The sequence below is a fragment of the Tympanuchus pallidicinctus genome, unplaced genomic scaffold (genome assembly GCF_026119805.1).
Source record: "Tympanuchus pallidicinctus isolate F22 unplaced genomic scaffold, pur_lepc_1.0 scaffold31, whole genome shotgun sequence".
NCBI classification, from domain to species: Eukaryota; Metazoa; Chordata; class Aves; order Galliformes; family Phasianidae; genus Tympanuchus; species Tympanuchus pallidicinctus.
This window is the reverse complement of record NW_026294749.1, coordinates 15,917,956-15,937,348: the sequence shown is the minus strand read 5'-3', so window position 1 is coordinate 15,937,348 and position 19,393 is coordinate 15,917,956. Positions and strand designations below refer to the sequence as shown.

Genomic DNA, 19,393 nt, shown 5'->3' with positions numbered 1-19,393 from the left:
GAAAGTTCAGTCTTGAAGGCACAGTGGTGGATTGTTATGGCAAGAAACCTCATGTAGAATCTAGAAATAAGTAGGAAAAGCTATGGTGGTGGTTCTGAAGGAGAAAGAGGTGAGTTCTGTTAATACGGGAGAGGACGGATTTGTATGGGTTGAGAGGGGAGAGATTTGTTCTTTCAGTTCAAAAAATGGTGCTTCACTGAGTGATGAAAGCATAACTATAACTTACTGTTGCTCAACTGTAGCTGTGTTAAAAACTAACATGAGTGTCTGGGATTAAAACATTTTCTGACAGGTGTCTCTTAGGCCTTCATGGAGTGTCAGAGAACAGATGGCCAGTGCTGAGTCTGGTGTTTTGTTGGTCTTTTTTATTAAGCTTCAGTACAATGACCACTTACTTTTTCTTGTAGTTGTATGTGCTGCTGTTACTACATTTATAGGGGAAAAGTATTTATTGGAGGACTTAAACATATGTATAGAATTGTGGAAAGCTAACTAATATTTTTGAAATCTCATAATTGGGAACTTGAGTGTGCCAGGTCCTATGCGACTCTAGCTGCAGATTTCCTGGGTTTGAGTTCAGTGGGGGATTCCAGGGAGTTCCTAAAGCTTCCAGTGAAAACGCTCTGTTGAGAGGCCAGTGTCATATGATGGAAGATCTGGTAAAGACAAGCTCTGGCAAAAATATGGCTGTGGAGCTTAGTCACTCTGTAAAAATATTAACGTTGCATTTGTAATGTACCCAGATCTGCATCATTCTAAGTCACTGTTCTGCAGCTTGAGTGCTGTACAGATTCCATCAGTATGTGTGAGCATTTAAGTCTGCAGCTTGGAGAGAAATTAGTTCTGGTGCTGATAACTAATGGAGTAAAAATGATCATAATTCCTTCCCAGTGACTAAAATGAAAACTGGGTTCTTTGCTTTGTGTGGAGTTGTTAACTTTTATGTAAAAACGGTAAAAATTGAACGTAGGATGCTTACAGCTTGAGAGATGTTCATTCATAGGAGAAATCTGAGTAGTTCTGTTTAACTTGGTGATGGTAATCAAATTTGTTCTGTTTGTAACTCAAACGTCAGTAGGTGGCATGTATCTTGAGGCTTTTTCCATTTTTCTAGTTTTTATGCTGTTCTTGGTAAAGTCTTGGTAAATCTTGTGTTTTTAATACTGTTTGAGGTTAGATATCTAATGCATTTTTTTACTTTTAAGACTTGCAATTGTTATTTTCTTGATTCAACAGCATTCCATGCAACTCCAAATACTTACAAAAGAAAGAATACAGAAACAGCATTAGATAATAAGCCCTGTGGACCGCACTGTTATCAGCATCTGGTAAGATAATTTCAAATGAGCTGTAAGCATCTACTAAAGCACAATTTCTTGTAAGGACACCGAGCTGCGCTTACTGTTAGGATGTGCTGTGTATATGAACGTGCTTGTAGCTATAGGCTGCTTGCAGTCAGGCGTGTCATCTTCAGTTTTTGTGAAAGAAGTGTTAGTCACAAAATGGACGTTTGAGTAGGAATAGCTTTCAACTCTACAAGTATGTCAGGCTACATCTAGCAAGGAGGTACGATCATTTCCTACTAACTGTGTGTTGCTGCCCTTGTGTCCAATCTAGTCGAAGAACTGGGTTTTACAGACTTAACTCTCTCATAAGCTGCCTATCAACTGAAAATTGGACGGATTTAGTTTGCTGAAGAAGGGTTATTGCCAGAATCTTTGTTTTTTCAGGAGCACGTGTTTTGAACTGACAAGAGGAAACAGTTTAAAAAACAAACAAATGAGAAAACTCATACTTCCCCTAAATGAAACTACATGTCTAATCTTCTAACATAAAAAATTCCTATCATACTCTTTCCACTATAAAACAAATTCCCATACTGACGGTCTTTTGAAAATGCAGAGTGCTTATTGTGTAGATGCCATGTGCAAAAAGAGTTCTTGTGTGTAGGAGGCACTCTGGAACATTCTCACTACTTCTGTCACATAGGAAGGTGAAAACTTATTACTGAACAAATTAATTTTTTGGCAGCAAAAGTGGAAACGGGACCGAAATTAATATTCGGTAAATGTAGATTTATCCTATCATCAGAAGCGTTCGTGTTCACGATAGTAAACTTGAATGTGGAGAGACCTTAACTGCATCAATGTTGCGGGTGAATTAACTGGCATTTGTGTCCCTGATTAAATTTATAGAGTAATATGCAGGTATCCCACACCCCGGGCAGCAGGTGGCAGCGCTCCTAAGCTTCTAGTGAAGATCAGTGATTTGTTTTTAGGAAGGTGCAAAGGAGTTTGCAGCTGCCCTGACTGCTGAGCGTATAAAGACGCCACCAAAGCGCCCCGGGGGCCGCCGGAGGGGAAGGCTTCCAAACAACACCAGCAGACCCAGCACACCAACAATAAATGTGCTGGAATCAAAAGACACAGACAGCGACAGAGAAGCTGGGATGGAAACTGGAGGAGAAAACAACGATAAGGAGGAAGAAGAGAAGAAAGATGAAACATCCAGTTCCTCTGGTAAGGCTAGTCAAAATGGTGCTTGGCTTGGCAGCATGAACCCACCTCCTGCAATGCAACCTTAGAAACAATGTATTTGAAACATTGGAAATGGGTGAAAAAGCAGAGGAACCATGAGTTTAATAGATCTCTGTAACAAAATGTCCAGGTCCTCTCAGCTTCGTTTAGAAATGAGATCTGTAACTTCAATGGCCAGCGTTACCTAGTTCTGCACTTCAGGAGCTGGGTGAAAGTTGCTGTTCTGTTGTAGTGCTTAAATAAGTGAAACCAGCAGAACTCTGGGCTACTTTTTACTGCAGTTGAGCAGGTTATTTGATGTTTTTAAAGGCTATAGAAACTTCCTGAAATATAACCTTATATTGATTCGTACTTTAAATTACTTATTTATTACAGAAGCAAATTCTAGGTGTCAAACACCAATAAAGATGAAGCCAAATATTGAGCCTCCAGAGAACGTGGAATGGAGTGGTGCAGAAGCCTCAATGTTTAGAGTTCTTATTGGCACTTACTATGACAACTTCTGTGCAATCGCCAGACTAATTGGGACCAAAACATGCAGACAGGTAAGGAGGGGAGTGATGACTGAGGATGACAGCGTTTTACTTTTGAAGCCTGAAATACAGAACTAGTATTACTGAAATAGACAAGTAATTTCTTCGGTTTTCCCAAGAATGTGATGATCCAGAATTCATGCTACAAGTATACAGAAGTTAATTTAATTTAAAAACAGATTTAAAACTTACAAGAGGCTTTAGGTAGAGTATTTAGTCTACAGTGACAAAAACGATCAACCTTACGGATCCATCTTTTCAGTATATTTAAGATGTTGATTGGAGGAAATAGTAATACTATAGAAAATGAGCAACTTTCTACTAGTGAGAGATTTATCATGGATGTATTATGGTATCTCTTGTTAGGTGTATGAGTTTAGAGTAAAAGAATCTAGTATTATTGCTCCGGTGCCTGCTGAAGATGTTGATACTCCTCCCAGGAAGAAGAAAAGAAAACACAGGTAAATCTGTTACTAAATGCTCTTTGCATAAAGGAAAATTGAAGATAGAGAGGATCTGAACAGAAGCTATTTTTAAGAAATAGTCATCCATATCCTTCTTTTTCTTCTCAAAAATGACATTTGCTGCAATAAAACACTTTTTTGTTGTTGTTTTTTTTGTTTTCCCAGACAAAAGCACTGCCACGCGGGGACGGGAAGTGTTACACTTGCCTTCCCTCCCCTCCTTTTCTCTAGCTTCCTAAACAGACAGATTCTGGAAGGTTTATTGCTGCAAATAATTGAAGTGTAGTTTGGAAATACTCTTCTGCATGGCTGGTTACAATATTCAAGAAATATCAGTGGAATTTTGAAGCAGTAAATATTAAATTTACAAGCATTATACTGGTATTAAATAGTGACATATTATTTTTCAAAGTAAACCTATGCTTTTTATGTTGAAATGTATTGAATCAAAAGATTCAGGTGATCATTAAGAAAAAAAAATGAACTGTAGGATGGCTTTTTAAGGGACGTGGCAGGAATTCCCTTGTTACACCCAGCTGCATTATCAACTGCAGCTTCAATTGAAGAAATAGGCTAGTAGACTCTTAAGTGCAGCTTCAATTTTTAAATAACTTTTAATAATCAGCTTTAATTAAGTACAAAATAAAGCTGCATGTTGAGCCAGAAAGACCTTCTAAAACAATTCCTGTTGAAACTTTAAGCTTACTATCTACTGTCAGTGAAATATAACTTCCTTTGGGAATACTGAGGTTTAAACAACATAACTCAGTGTTCTGATCGCTTTTATTCCTAGGGGTGAGAAAATGGGAGATAGATAAATAACTGGCTGAAAGTTAGCAAGAACTTTTATTTCTACAAGGAATAAGTATGCTTTTTTCAATGTTTCTTATTTTCCCCTTTGTCTTTCCTTACCTTCTCCTTGTTCATTCTTCCTGTTCTTCCTGTAATTCTAGGTATCTTTATTATTTCCAGCCTTAGTGAAATTCCTAAAGTTGATTTAAAAACTGATGGTGGAGTAGGATGTTTCTGTTTTGTAGTGCAGAAACAGCTGATGTAAGCCAAGAAAAAAATCTAGTGAGCATCTGGAAGGAATCGTCTGTTCTGAGCAAAACTCATTGATTTAATTTTTTTGGCACTTTTTTCAAGTTTGGGGGCATTTGCTGGGCTTGGTTTTTTAAATCTGGAGTTAATAGCTACAGTGCAAGTTTAGAATATGCAGTTGGGAATTAGCTTACTTTCAGGTTCTTGCAAATTGCTAGAAGAATAATGCCACTATGCCAGTTTCTGAAGTGCGACTAAAAGGCTCAAGTCCCCTTTGAAGCTGAAATTAATTGTAGAGGCAGCACAATGACATTGTTTTTGGAGGAGTTTCGAGTCTTTTGTATAAAATAAAATGGTCATGTGCCAGCATATGGAGTTTCTTGATATTTTATTCCTACTAGCTGCAACAAACAGGTCTTGTGGGCCAGTAATTTGATATTGAAATGCCTTTCAATTTTTTTTCCTCTTCCTTCGCTGAAAGGTAAAATAACTTTTTTCCTTTAATTTCATAGAATATGGCGATCAAGCAGTGTCTGTTCAGTGCCTTTCAGAAAGGAAAACCATTCAGTCCATACACATACGAGTGTAATCTGAGCACTGTGTAAAGATGTCACGCAACTGGGATGGCTGGGAAAACCACCTGCGAGTCTTTGTTTCTTGTTCTGTTTGAGTTTATCCAGTCCTGGAGTAAATCCAGTTCTGAAAGGACCTGTGCCCTGTCCTCTGCTCTTCACCGTTGCACTGTGCTCATGGGGTGCAATGCCTTTGAGGAAAGGCAGCATTCACTGAAGAGAAAAGCAGTTGCAGATGGCTTTGTTAATGGCCTTTTCTCTCTGATTTGATAGCTGATTCTCTTAAGACTTTGCTTCGGTACGCGTATAGTATCATTAAAAAGAAAATTCTAACCTTGCAAGTGAAACTGCTACTGTTAGCCGAATGACACGTCTTCTGTGCCATTGTCTACCCATATAGGTACACTGAATAACTAGTTGGTATGACTGCCCCATCGTGGGTAGCAAATAGTGCTCTCTGCCTCCATCCGGTGTCTCTTTAGTTAGATAGCTGCAGTGAGACTGATCAAGAACCAGAAAACATCTTTTTTATACAGTGGTTTCTGGAAATAGACTGTGTCAACTTTCTTTGGCTGGACTAAAAAGTATTTTGCATAGGAAGCAGGCAATAGGAAAACCCGAGAGAAGAAAAAATGCAGAAAGCATGGTTATATGCTGAAAGAAGGTTACTTAGTTCATTCTCTTATATATTTGTTCTTCCTTGGCTAGGAGCTGACTTGCGTGCTGGCTTTGACTAATGGGCCCTTTTCCCATGGATTGATAAGAATCTGATTGTAGTGTCCTAAAACGCTGTTGCTTGATTTTTTTTTTTCTCCCCTTCCTCTTTCTCATCCTCTATTCAGATGTGAGTTTACTTCGTAAGCTTTACTTGAAAGTACTTTTTCTCCACTTTTCTCCTCTTTCATTCTGCTTTCCCTACCTTCCCCCAAATGTGCCTAAGAAGCTTTGTACAGTTCTGCACCGTGTTGACGGTACAAAGATTTATGGCAGCAGAGAAGAATGTGAATATTTTTGACAACTGCTATCATAGTGCTTATGGAAATGCTTGCTTTCAAAACTGGCTATCAAGCAGAGATCAGCTACCAGATGTAACAAACCCACCTATTTGCTTGGAAATCTGTCACTGAGTTTACAGTTGATTTTTTTTCTGTAACATCTCGTTGCAAGCTCTTTCTCAACAATCTTCTCGCTTTCACTTCCTAGTTTGTGAGCTCAGATCTTCTCTTCTGATAGAGATAGCAAATTAGAGGGCGATGCAAGACGTCAGTCCATTTCTGATATGTACTTAGACTTCAGCTTCGTCGACTAGTAAGGGGAACTTGCAGCCCTTCCTGACAATCCTTAAGAGAAAAGGCTGTGGTGTTTGACTTTGCCTGTCAGACTTGTCTAACTGGTGAGTGTGGGCAGCTTCGTGCTGCCGTCTGTCGCTTCCCTCACACCGCGATGGCGCTGCAGGCAGGCCTTGCTCGGTTCTTGCCAGGCTCTCTGACACCGGCTGCTGTTAGGAGAGCAGCAGATCTGATGCCTTCGTCACTGTGACTGCCGTACTGATTTCTGCACTGATCCTGGTTGTTAGTATTCTGAACTTGTGGTTGATGACGACCTCTGCCATATTCAGGTGGCCACGTTGATACAATCCGCTTTCCCATAAAACCAAGAAGTCCTCGCTGGCAGCTGGTCAGCAGGTGGCATTTTACACTGAGGCATTAGGATGGTTGTATGGGAACTGTTGGGTCGTGCAGTGATCGCCTGGGGAAAGGACAGTGTGCCCTGGGAGCGCAGCTGGAGGCGTTCAGCTGTGCAGCCTGGAGCGGTGGAGCCTGGCTGCACCTCCCAGAGCCGTTAGGGGCTGACTGCCACGGGAGGCATCTCCAGAAAGAGATCCTTCCCCTCTGTGGACTTCTCCCCTGTGAGCCCAGATCTTTGGAGACAGGTGAGCAGTCCCTTTTCCTTCGCTTATAACAGCTTCCTGTTGTGTTAGTCTCTCTGTCATTACACCTCTTGTATCAACTTTCCATCGTGTTGATCTTGCTGATTGTTACAGATAGTGCTTAACTTGAAATAAATATTCATATTAATTGCTAATGAAATAATGCTTTAAGGAGTGCATTCATAGAAATCTTTAAAGGGTTTATCACGCTTTTTGGGAAGGATTTGTTTAAAAGCTTTGTGTTTCCTACATTTGCCAAAAGCCAGCCAGCAAAAAAAAAAAAAAAAAGTTTGCACATTAGAGTAATTTAAGTCGAAATTGCACTCATATCAGTGTCTTCTTCAAAAGAATTGGTGTTAACAAATATGCTGGCACCTTTTTTTGTAGTGTTTTGTATCTCTGGTGGGTAGTCTTTGGTTCTGTGCCCTGTCCGCAGCTTCAGTAGCCTGGATAAGTCTGCTGCTGTGTATGGCAGGAAGGTGCAGCACACCACTGAATTAAAGTAGAAATTGAGATAATGGGTTTACAAAATAAAGCACTATGTAGAAACTTCAAGCTGAGGTGGTACAGTGGGACATTCAGAAGATGGGCTTTTTAAATATTACTTATTTTACAGATTTTTTTTTTGTATTACTGAAATACAAGTGCTAACGAGAATGTGTATAATTGAACAAACCTTAAGAAACATCAATTTCTACTTTAAAGCTAGTGAAATTTTCTGTCTAGCACCTGTTTGTCACCTAAGGCTGGACAGATACTTTTTCTTGATTCCTTGCTCCTGAAACTTGCAATCTACATAATAAAGGAGTAGTCATGACTTACAAGTACAGTGAGCTATGTTGTGGTAAGCAAAAGCATGCTATATTTCAACAAACGTGCATTCCACCTTCTCCTAGCCTCTGCCCCAAAGCAAACTGGCAAAAGCGCTGCTTAGGCAATATAACAAAGAAAGAGAATGCTGAAGGACAGTTTTAAGGATTGAAGAGAGGTATGTAAGGCATACAGAGTTTGAAGCAGAAGGGAAGTGGCTCAGCATTGTGATCCCGTTGGAGATGAGCAGATAAAGGGTGATACCTGGCTGTGATCTTGAGGAGACCGCTGGTGGGGTGTTGAGTCTCCAGTCCCGTGAAGAAAACGGCTGTGAGAATTTCACTCCTCTATGTGGACGTGCCCCTGCGTGTTTGCAATTCAGTGTACTTCCTTCTGCTGCTGCCTGCTTCAGTGCTTTCCTATTTGCAGGTTTTCCTTAAAAGCCAGACGAATTTCAGCCTAGGGCTGGTAGATGCTGCTTGTCTGTACCATCTTGGGACTAGTGCAATGCTGAGGGGGGCGGGGGGAACCATTAGTCTGCAGTGTTGATACAGTCAGCTCCAAGGAACTGGAACAGGGTGCCTCTGCTGCAACCAATTCTGTGGGTCTGGCAGACGTTTATGTTACCAAAACTTGCCCATTTTAAATCAAACATGGGTACAAGATGCAGAGGACTTTCCCAGCCCACTGCAGGTGGAGTGGAGTTCCTGTCAACTTTCTTGTGTTTGTTTTGTGTTTTTTGCAGGTTGTGGGCTGCTCATTGCAGAAAGATACAGCTGAAAAAGGGTTAGCATCTTTCCATTCAATTTATGTCCTGAACTTTTAAGATCCTACTGCTGTTTTTTTTTCGGTTTGGATTTTGTTGGTTTTTTTCCCCGTTTTCAATTTTAGGCCGTTATGTACTTCCTGTAGGGAGCTAGAGATAAAGCAAGCTCTCCTTAGAGATAGCAGGGGTAAAAGGTGTTAATTGATTTATATAACTGTTTGGAAATAGTCTGTATAACTCAGAAGGAGGCTGAATTAACAACTTCTTTCAGCATGAGCTCATAAAGTATGGAAAGCAGGACTGGGAGCTGCGCTAAAAAGCAGCATTTGCCTTAAAAAGAAAAAAGCTTAAAAATGTGTTGAGAACAGTTTGGGGCTTGTAATAACATTAAAAATTGATTCTTTCCCCTTTCTCGTTGCTGACGGATCATTTTTGCAGACACAACAAACGCTCAGTGCAATTAATAGGAAGCACAATCTATATAGCACCAAATTCTCTTCACCGCTGTACAGATAAAGCTAGACTTTGCTCCAGTCGTCCCTTCTGGCCTGTAAGATGTTGGCTTTGTCTGGATTAGAAAATTGGCTTTGAAAGCTTGGTATTGTAATGGATGGGTGTTATTCTGCCCACGTGTCTGTTTTAAAACTGATTGTTTGTTCCTCAAGTGTAAAAATGACTTAATGACTTGGAGCACTTGAGCAATTCATTTTGCTAGATAAAACAGTGTTACTCTAGCACATATTTACACAGGAAATTATGCTATTGTAGCTTCATTTTTCAGTTTTCCACAGTAGTGAGTGTTCAGCTCTGAATACACTTAAGCAGCTGAGTAATGGGAAGAATAAGATGCACGAAGAGGCAAGCAGCTAGTGGTATCAAGCACCTAACTAATACTACATTGTTTTTCTAAACACACACCTCCCTTCTTTCCCCTCCCACCACTGATGGTAGAACTGGGTCTGTTTGGTTTTGGGCTTTCTCAGTTAAGGGGACTTCAAGGGAATTTCTGCTTTAAACAATGAGGGGAACTGCACGTTGTTTGCACCTTTCAATATTAAAGATGTTGCAATTTTTATTCAGATGGTTCATCAAATCATGTTTACAACTATCAGCCATGTGATCATCCACGTCAGCCTTGTGACAGCTCATGCCCTTGTGTTATTGCTCAAAACTTCTGTGAGAAGTTTTGTCAGTGCAGCTCAGAATGTAAGTAAAAGTAGAACACTTACCTATAAACTTTCCTCACTGTTTCAGTGTCTTTGCTGGCACCCTGTCCCCTCTGCAGGCAGTGTTTGTGAGAGCTGTAAGCAGTGTCAAGCAGTTGACAAGGAAGCACGTGTTCAATTTAAATTGGCCCTCTTAATTAGTCATTGAACAAAGTCAAAAGCAGTTGTAATGATTGGGCTTGAGGAAGAGTGAAGTAAAATTGGAGATGTTAAGAAGTTTTGGGACTCCTCTGTCTCTACTAGTGGATGTTGTTTTAATTTCCCTCTCTTTGCTGTACAGTTTGGAGAACATCTCTCAGTCTTTTTTTCTTTTGCTTGTGATTGAATTCAGGAAAGGAGAGAATGAACTGTCCTCATTCACCATTTTTGCCACTGAATAAAAACACAATCTTGGCTTTCTGTGGTCTGCAACAGAAGGAATGCTTTTCCAAGCAGACATAGAATAGCTTTTACTGAAGAGAGATCTCTAACAGTTCTCCCAGAGTTCTGCTTATCAGTGGCTGTAAAATATGTATCCATATGATGATCATACGATGATTTATCGTGTAAGATGGTTCCCATCACCTTTTTATGATTTGAGTTTGAGCTCCTGCTTACACCCCACCTGTGCATTTCTCCTGGCTGGACTGCTGCTAGAGGTATTTGGAGCGTAATTCTTTTGTTGCTCCAAAACTAGCTCAGCATTTCTCAGTTCAGAACTACAGTGGGCAGATTGCTTGGAGGTCTTCTACTCCCTCTCTGCTGTGCTAAGCCTAATAACATATCCTTGTAAAATGTCAGTGCTTGACAAACTGCATTCTGTGAATCGGCATTTCCTGATGCAAGTCTTTCCTGTTGGTATTTTTCCAGCCATCCCTGACCACAAATGCAGGTCAGTCCTTGCAGTGGACATTGGCAGTAATTCTGCAGGGTCCATGCAGGTCCATTAGGGAAAATGTTCCCTGAAATTGTGGTCAGGCACTGTAACGGGCTGCCCAGACAGGTGATTGAGTCACCGTTCCTGCCAGGTGCCCAAGAAATGTGGAGATATGCCACTAAAGGCTTAGTGGGGAAATACTGAGGGCAGGTGGATGTTTGGATTGGATGATCTTCCAACCTTAATGATTCTGTGAATTTATAGTAATTGACAGAACCACAGAATGGCCCGGGTTGGAAGGGACCCCAAGGATCACGAAGCTCCAACCCCCCACCAGTGCAGGGACACCAACCTCCCCATTTCACAGCAGCCCAGGCTGCCCAGGGCCCCATCCAACCTGGCCTTGAACACCTCCAGGGATGGACGGGGCATCACAGCCTCTCTGGGCAGCTGTTCCAGCACCTCACCACTCTCATAGCAAAGAACTTCCCCTGACATCCAACCCCAGTCTGCTCTCCTTCAAGCTAAAACCATTTCCCCTTGTTTTTCGTAATGTCCTATAAAGAAACCAATGGCTATGCTTGTTTTTAATTGTTATTATTGTTTATTTTTAAATATTGACATACTGAAAGCTATGCTGTTTTACTTTGTATTTTTTCATACATGCCTTTTTTTCATCTATTCCTTTGCAGGCCAAAACAGATTTCCTGGATGTCGTTGTAAAGCACAGTGCAACACTAAGCAGTGCCCATGTTACCTGGCTGTTCGTGAATGTGATCCTGATCTCTGTTTAACTTGTGGAGCAGCTGACCACTGGGACAGCAAAAATGTTTCTTGCAAGAACTGCAGCATTCAGAGAGGATCCAAAAAAGTATGCAGATAGTTACAGAACTATGTGCCTATTGCCTTTTGTCTTTTTTGAAGCGTTCTCGTATTTTCATACCAGAAAACAGAATTTCTTCTGCTTCATGGTTTCAAACAGGAAGAAACAAATAAAGCAAGAAGAAAAAAAAAAAAAGGGAGGGGGGAGGTGGTGATGACAAGAAAACCCTCCAAACATACAGAAAACAAACATAAAAGACAATCAGAAGTAAAGTCAGAAGGGGAGATAGCTGTCATCTGTTACCTTGCTTATGTGTCACTTTTAAGCACTGTGTACATTTTAGCATTTTCCAGCACCAAGGAAGCATTTCTTGTGTTTTCTGAAAAATACTGCGGAAGGATCTCTTCTTTCTGCCATTCTGCTTCACTTGTGATTTGCAGATAGGCTGCAGGTTTGAAGGATAAGTAGCTGCTAGCTCACGATGAGAAAACTTCACCTAGACATTAGTGCTGGCTATTTCTTTGTTCACTTGTTGATTGTAATGCACTTCACTTGCACGAAGTCTACCGAGTATCTCTGTGAAGCCTGTTCAGCTCTGCTTGATATTTTAAAAACAAATAAATTCTTAATTCTGTTCTGCAGCACCTTCTCACGAGTTGGTCAGTCAAACAGTGAGTGAATCAGCATTATGCTCCCATCTGCAGGCCTTTTTAGTCTGCAGTTCTTAATGTCTATTTGTGCTCATCAGTTAGAAAAATCTTTGTGTCAAGGAGGGGAGGGAGGGTCAACCACGTCTGTTTTATTTCTTTCTGTTTGCCTCCCACAGCACTTACTGTTGGCACCTTCAGATGTGGCAGGCTGGGGAATTTTCATCAAAGATCCTGTACAAAAGAATGAATTCATCTCTGAATACTGTGGTGAGGTAAAGGACGCCTCTGGTTACTGTGGACTTAATGGGTAAAGTTGTGTGTTGGAGATGATCTCCTGGTTCCAAACCAAGCTGATGTCGTTCTCCAGAGAGGGAGAGAGGTGACTGGCTAAGTATGCAGCTACTGCTGTTACAGGCTCCAAATCCAGGAGTTACGTGGTTGAAATGTCACCAAAAGTGTGAGGCTCTTGGGAGAATGAGCAACGGAGTGCCATTTTTAATCCTCAGTGTGACTTTCACTAACATTCAGTGAGCCATTAAATGTTATTCGATGGTAATAACAAGAAATTGAACACTTGCACAGTCTTACTTTTTAAGATGAGAAGCAATTCTTTCTTCCTACTCTAAAGGAACTTATTCGTGCTAAAAACAAGCTGTGATTGTTTCATAAACCTAGAGTATTCTTCAGAATGTCTTGTGTTCTTAGCCTTAAGCTGTTACAATTGCAAAAGGTGGTTTACAATAACTATTTCTTTCAGATTATCTCTCAGGATGAGGCAGACAGAAGAGGAAAAGTGTACGACAAGTACATGTGCAGCTTTCTGTTTAACTTGAATAATGGTATGTGTTTACCAGTCACAATCCGTGCAGCGTAATGAAATGTTGGCTCGCAGCTCTTTCTGTTCCACATCTTTTCCTAGCCATCTGCTGATTGCTAGTTCTGAGAACAGAGGGGATTTATGTAAATGATATGCAAGGAGATAGCAGTGAAAGAGCCTATTAGACAAGGCAGCTACAGATGATGAGTTGAAAAACTGTAATTTTACTCCGTGAAATTCTTACAAGCATTAGTAAACTATCCTGAATAGTCTGCTTTGCTAGGTATCATTTGAAATAATTTCACTGTGACTTAAATAGCAGTAAGTTGTGGAGGTAATCTTGTGAGGGGAGGAAAATGTGCAGATGGGCAGCTGCTGCTGCTTGCAGGAAATAAGACTATTCTGTGTCAGTTATAGAATACAATAAATCATTTGAAAGAAAAGCTCTGCCTTCTGTAAACGTTGCCTTAATTTGTTTATGGAGCTTGCCCTTGTGGAGCAAGGGCAGAGAAGCTTCCAGTGGGAGCCACTGTGGTGGGAGATGAATGGACTGCAGAGGTGGGGCAGTAGGGTCACTGAGCTGCAGTGATAAAGCTGCTGCATGAAGATGTGCCACCTCTTCAGTGTTGGAAGTTGAGCGGGTGTCTTTTCCAGCTGCTAAAATCTAAGCATAGTAATCATTAAACAAAGAAAATGTTTGGAGATGACCTTCCTGTCGCTTATGGTTTTTACTCCTAGATTTTGTGGTTGATGCAACACGCAAGGGAAACAAGATTAGATTTGCTAACCATTCAGTGAATCCCAACTGCTATGCAAAAGGTATGTTTTACATTTAGCTCTCATTTAACAATATATAAAATGTTGTGGGGTGTGTAAGTATGCGTTTTATCAGTATTTACCTTGAGTTTTTCTTTTCCACAGTTATGATGGTTAACGGCGATCACAGAATAGGAATTTTTGCTAAAAGAGCCATTCAGACTGGAGAAGAACTTTTCTTTGACTACAGGTTGGTAGATGTTTCCTCTATCTTATTTTTATGACATGCTCAATTAGTTACCTGTATTTCTAAGCAGATCCAAATGAGTTCCTGTACCTGCTTCCTGCTAACTTCAGGTCTCAGCACCTGAGAGCAGTGAGAGGCAGTCCTGGCTATTTTATTTCTTTTTAATTGGGCAAACATTTGGCCAAGAGCCTTGTGAACTTGGAAAGGTGGCTTGTATCGATAAGAGAAATGTGACTTAAGAAAGGAGAAGGACTTGCACAATGTTTCTGTGCAGATAAGCATAAAACTTTCTCTGGCACTCTGGTACTTCCTTAGATAAGCAGTACAGGTTGTTTCCACTATTATTCAAAAATGGGTAAAGAGAGCTTGCTTAATTACAGAGAAGTGCTTGCTAAGATAATCGTGCTAGAGGAGAACTTACCTGTCTAGTGAAAACAGTGCTGCCTAAGTCAATTTTGAGAAATGCAATTGGTTGAACTTCAGCACTGATTACTATAAGGAATGCGTGAAGCTTTATGGACCACTTACTTCCTTTTGGCTCAAGCTCCTCTAATAGCATTTCTTGAATGTTCAGTATTGTTCTGCACTTGCAAATTTACACAGGAAGTAAATTTCAGTGGTGAGGAAACTAGGGGAAAGCAGAGAGCATTCCAGACTGTGCTGTGTTATGTCAGAACAATGAAGCTGAAATGCTCCAGTAATACCAGTTCTTATTCTTGTTCTTATTTCAGATACAGCCAAGCTGATGCCCTTAAGTATGTGGGTATAGAAAGAGAAATGGAAATCCCTTGACACCAGCTACCTCTTCTTATAAGCATACAGCTGCCTTATCTTCAGGAAAATCTAGTACTGTGGGCAATTTAAAAAAAAAAAAAAAAAAGCTATTTGAAATTCTGTGTTTGCAAAGTACTGTAACAGTAATTTATAGCAACCAATTTAAAAAAAAAACTTTTTATTGCCTTCTCACCAGCTGCAGTGTTTTGTACCTATGACCTTTTGCAATAATGTTGTGTGGTGCATTTTTCAATCTTGAATAAATGATACTTGAACTTCTTCATTTTTATGGGAATGGAGTTGAAATTCTGATTTACCTGGTTCACAAAACTTAATTTCTAAATAAAGGCAGTACATACTTGCCTAGTTCTCTGTTCAACTGTAATTGTTATTCTTCTACTTCTACTCTGCCCTATCAGTCCTAATGTGGAGTCAGTTGATAGCAGACGGATTTAAAAATGGAGGGAGTGTACTCCAAAAAAGAAGTGGAAGGGAGGCTGGAAGTAGGTAGCTGTAATGGTAGATGACGCTAACAGGTGTTAATGCCAAGTTTAAGGTGAGTAACAGTCTTACAAGCTTTCCTTCCACCTGAGCACCAGCTTAACACTAGTGCAGCTTCCCACATGGTGCCATGATTTTCTCTACTCGGTTGACTGTAGAAATAACACAGATAAGATTCCACTTGTACCACTTGGTAAGGGAACAGGCAGCGATGGCTCCAGTAACTGCCGCCCTGCATGGGGCATCTCTCCAGCTGCAAACAGAATAACATGACTAATTGTATACCTCACTTGAATCAAACTGGGCTGAGGTCATTTATGTTGTATCCTTTGTACTGCTTAGCTGTAAGCAACAACTGCTTTGCTTTTAGTGGTACAGATTCCTCCCTTCTATTATGAAATTTCAATCTAACCTTGTTTAGAATGCGGCGACTGCAGTGCTAGAGCCCTGTCCCCTTCTTTCACAGAATCACAGAATCACAGAATTGTAGGGGTTGGAAGGGACCTCCAGAGATCATCGAGTCCAGCCCCCCTGCCAAAGCAGGTTCCCTATAGCACGTCGCACAGGTAGGCATCCAGGCAGGTCTTGAACATCTCCAGAGAAGGAGACTCCACCACCTCCCTGGGCAGCCTGTTCCAGTGCTCCGTCACCCTCACTGTAAAGAAGTTCTTGCGCGTATTTGTGCAGAACTTCCTATGCTGCAGTTTCCAGCCATTTCCCCTTGTCCTGTCTCCACTCACCACTGAAAACAGTCTGGCCTCGCCATTCTGCCCCCCACACCTTAGATATTTATAGACCTGGATCAGGTCCCCTCTCAGTCTCCTTTTCTCAAGGCTGAACAGACCCAGTTCACTCAGCCTTTCCTCATAGGAGAGATGCTCCAGGCCCTTCACCATCTTTGTGGCCGTCCGCTGGACTCTTTCCAAGAGATCCTTGTCTTTTTTGTACTGGGGTGCCCAGAACTGGACGCAGTGCTCCAGATGAGGTCTTACCAGGGCAGAGTAGAGGGGGAGGATCACCTCCTTCGACCTGCTGGACACGCTCTTTTTAATGCACCCCAGGATGCCATTGGCCTTTTTGGCCACAAGGGCACACTGCTGGCTCATGGCCAACCTGTCATCCACCAGGACACCCAGGTCCCTTTCCGCAGGGCTCCCCTCCAGCAGGTCATCCCCCAACCTGTACTGGTGCATGGAATTATTCCTCCCCAGATGCAAGACTCTACACTTGCTTTTGTTAAACCTCATCTGGTTTTTTTCTGCCCAGCTCTCCAGCCTATCCAGGTCTTGCTGAATGGCAGCACAGCCTTCAGGCGTGTCAGCCAATCCTCCCAACTTCGTATCATCAGCAAACTTGCTGAGGGTGGCCATTATCCCCTCATCAAGGTCATTGATGAAGATGTTGAACAAGACTGGACCCAGCACAGACCCCTGAGGAACACCGCTGCTTACAGGCCTCCAACCGGACTCTGCACCACCAACAACAACCCTCTGTGCTCTGCCAGTCAGCCAGTTCTTAACCCACCTCACTGTCCACTCATCTATCCCACACTTCCTCAGCTTTGTTATAAGGATGTCGTGGGGGACAGTATCAAATGCCTTGCTGAAATCAAGGTAGACTACATCAACTGCTCTCCCCCTATCCACCCAGCCAGAGACAACATCATAGAAGGCTACCAGGTTGGTCAAGCACGACTTCCCCCTTGTGAACCCGTGCTGACTACTCCTGATAACCTCCTCTTCTTCCAGTTGTCTGGAGATGACATCCAATACAAGCTGTTCCATCACCTTTCCAGGGACAGAGGTGAGGCTGACTGGCCTATAATTGCCTGGGTCTTCCTTCTTGCCTTTTTTGAAGACCGGGGTGACGTTGGCTATCTTCCAGTCTTCAGGCACCTCCCCCGTCCTCCAAGACTTCTCAAAGATGACAGAAAGCGGTTCAGCAATCACCTCTGCCAGCTCCCTCAGCACCCGTGGATGAATCCCATCGGGTCCCATGGATTTGTGAACATCGGTGTTGCCTAGGCGCTCCTGGACCACCTCTTCCCTGACAGAAGGGAGGTCTTCCATTCCTCAGATCCTCTCACTAACCTCCAGGGTCTCAGATTCCCGAGGGGGAGCTTTTTCATTGAAAACAGAAGCAAAGAAGGCATTCAGTATCTCCGCCTTCTCAGCATTCCCCGTTACCAGAACACCTCCATCACTTAGCAGGGGAGCCACATTCTCCCTAGTCTTCCTTTTACTGTTAATGTACTTGAAAAAACCTTTTTTATTATCCTTTATCCCCTTTGCCAGATTTAATTCCAGGCAGTCTTTAGCCTTCCTTGTCACATCCCTGCAGACCCTGACAACATTCCTGTATTCTTCCCAAGTAGTCAGACCCTTTTTCCACATTTCATGGGCCTTCTTCTTTCCTTTGAGTTTGTGCACGAGCTCCTTGCTCATCCACACAGGTCTCCTGCCACCCTTTCCCGATTTCTTCCTCACAGGGACGCACCGATCCTGAGCTTGGAAGAAGAGCTGCTTAAATGCCAACCTGCTCTCACAGGCCCCCTTGCCTTCGAACACCCTAGCCCATGAGACAGCTCCAAGTAGGCCCTGGAAGAGATCGAAGTTGGCTCGCCTAAAGTCCAGGATAGCAATCCTACTTTTTGCTTTACTTCTTCCACTCAGGATCTTGAACTCCACCATCTCGTGGTCACTACAACCCAAGCTGCCCCCGACCTTTACTTCCCTGACAAGCCCTTCTCTATTAGTGAGAATAAGGTCCAGCAGTAGCCCTCTCCTCGTCGATTCCTCAACCACCTGCATCAGGAAGTTGTCTTCAACAGATTGCAGGAACCGTCTGGACCGCGCATGCCTGGCCATATTGCTTTTCCAGCAAATATCTGGATAATTGAAGTCCCCCATAAGCACCAGCACCTGTAGCTGCCATTTAGATATTGAAAGGCTGCTATCAGGTCACCTTGCAGCCCTCTTTTCTCCAGGCTCAAGAGCCTCAGCTCTGTCAGCCTGTCCTTGCAGGAGAGGTGTTCCATTCCTGGACTCATTTCTGTGCCCGTTCTCTATACGCATGGCCACAGCTCCGTATCTCTCCTGTTCTGAGGCCTCCACACCTGGATGCAGTACTCCAGCTGAGGCTCACCAGCGCAGAGGGGCAGGATCACCTCCTCCTTCTGGTACAGCCCAGAGTAGGGTTGGTTTTTGGCCTGAGAGGGCGTGCCGTTGGCTCCTGTCCAGCCTCCCATCCACCATTATCTCCAGGTCCTTTTCAGCAGGGCTGTGCTCAACCCTTTCATCCCCCATTGGTAGTGAGGCTCACCTCGACACAGGTGCAATACCTTGCATTTGGATTTACTGAACCTCCTGTGGTTCACCTGGGCCCACAGCTCAAGTTTGTCTCCGTCCCTCTGGACGGGATCCTGTCCTGCTGTGCTGACCCCACTGTCAGAGTCATTGATGACTGTGGAGTAACAGCACCTGCACTGACCCCTGGGAGACACCACTTGTCATTGACCTTCATCAACACTGAGTCCCTCTCTGGCACTCCCCCGACTTGTTGAGGAGTGTTAAGTTGTGAGGGGGTGGCTTTTCTTTCTCTGGTTGTTTGTGACAAAGTGACCCAGCAAGCCAACTTACCTCCTTTTACCAAAGTCCGGCTAACTTCTGCCTGCTCAGATAAAGATGTCTGTTCCCTGGAGCTGAGTTGGCAGCAATTGTGATTTAATACAGTATATAAACTGTGCAAAGCAGTCCTGCTTTAACCAGTGATGGCTTTGAGAGGCAGCTTGCAGCGCTGCAGTTCTGGGCTTCCACAGGTGATTGTCATTTTGCATGCCTCTCTAGCACCATGCTCTCCTACTTTCTTCTGCAAAGCACATCTTAAAATCTTCAAAAGGCATTTCAAAAAATGAACAGCAAAATGTTTCTATTAACCACGCCGGCAGTCTTGGTACAATTAAAGTTCTTCCAGTACAGGAACAGCAAGCTTGCAGAAGCTCAAGTGCAACAAGGTATTCTCTCAATTTTTGATGTTAGGATCTAATACTCCCCAGTTCAAGCTGGAACTTTGTGAAAAAATCAAACATTTC

General features: G+C 42.5%; 1 protein-coding gene across 5 annotated transcripts in view; it reads left to right on the top strand.

Moving 5' to 3' along the window:
* EZH2 (enhancer of zeste 2 polycomb repressive complex 2 subunit) overlaps positions 1–15,163 on the top strand; it is a 45,779-nt gene extending 30,616 nt beyond the window's left edge. For all 5 annotated transcript variants that reach the window (XM_052697678.1, XM_052697676.1, XM_052697674.1 and 2 more), the window contains 12 exons: positions 1,237–1,328; positions 2,279–2,519; positions 2,913–3,082; positions 3,437–3,531; positions 8,633–8,673; positions 9,734–9,859; positions 11,428–11,606; positions 12,385–12,480; positions 12,966–13,047; positions 13,764–13,844; positions 13,947–14,031; positions 14,760–15,163. In XM_052697678.1, the coding sequence (XP_052553638.1) occupies positions 1,237–1,328; positions 2,279–2,519; positions 2,913–3,082; positions 3,437–3,531; positions 8,633–8,673; positions 9,734–9,859; positions 11,428–11,606; positions 12,385–12,480; positions 12,966–13,047; positions 13,764–13,844; positions 13,947–14,031; positions 14,760–14,820 (1,349 nt within the window). In that variant the 3' untranslated portion in view covers positions 14,821–15,163. The remainder of the gene's footprint in view (positions 1–1,236; positions 1,329–2,278; positions 2,520–2,912; positions 3,083–3,436; positions 3,532–8,632; positions 8,674–9,733; positions 9,860–11,427; positions 11,607–12,384; positions 12,481–12,965; positions 13,048–13,763; positions 13,845–13,946; positions 14,032–14,759) is intronic.
* Positions 15,164–19,393: the final 4,230 nt, after the last annotated feature.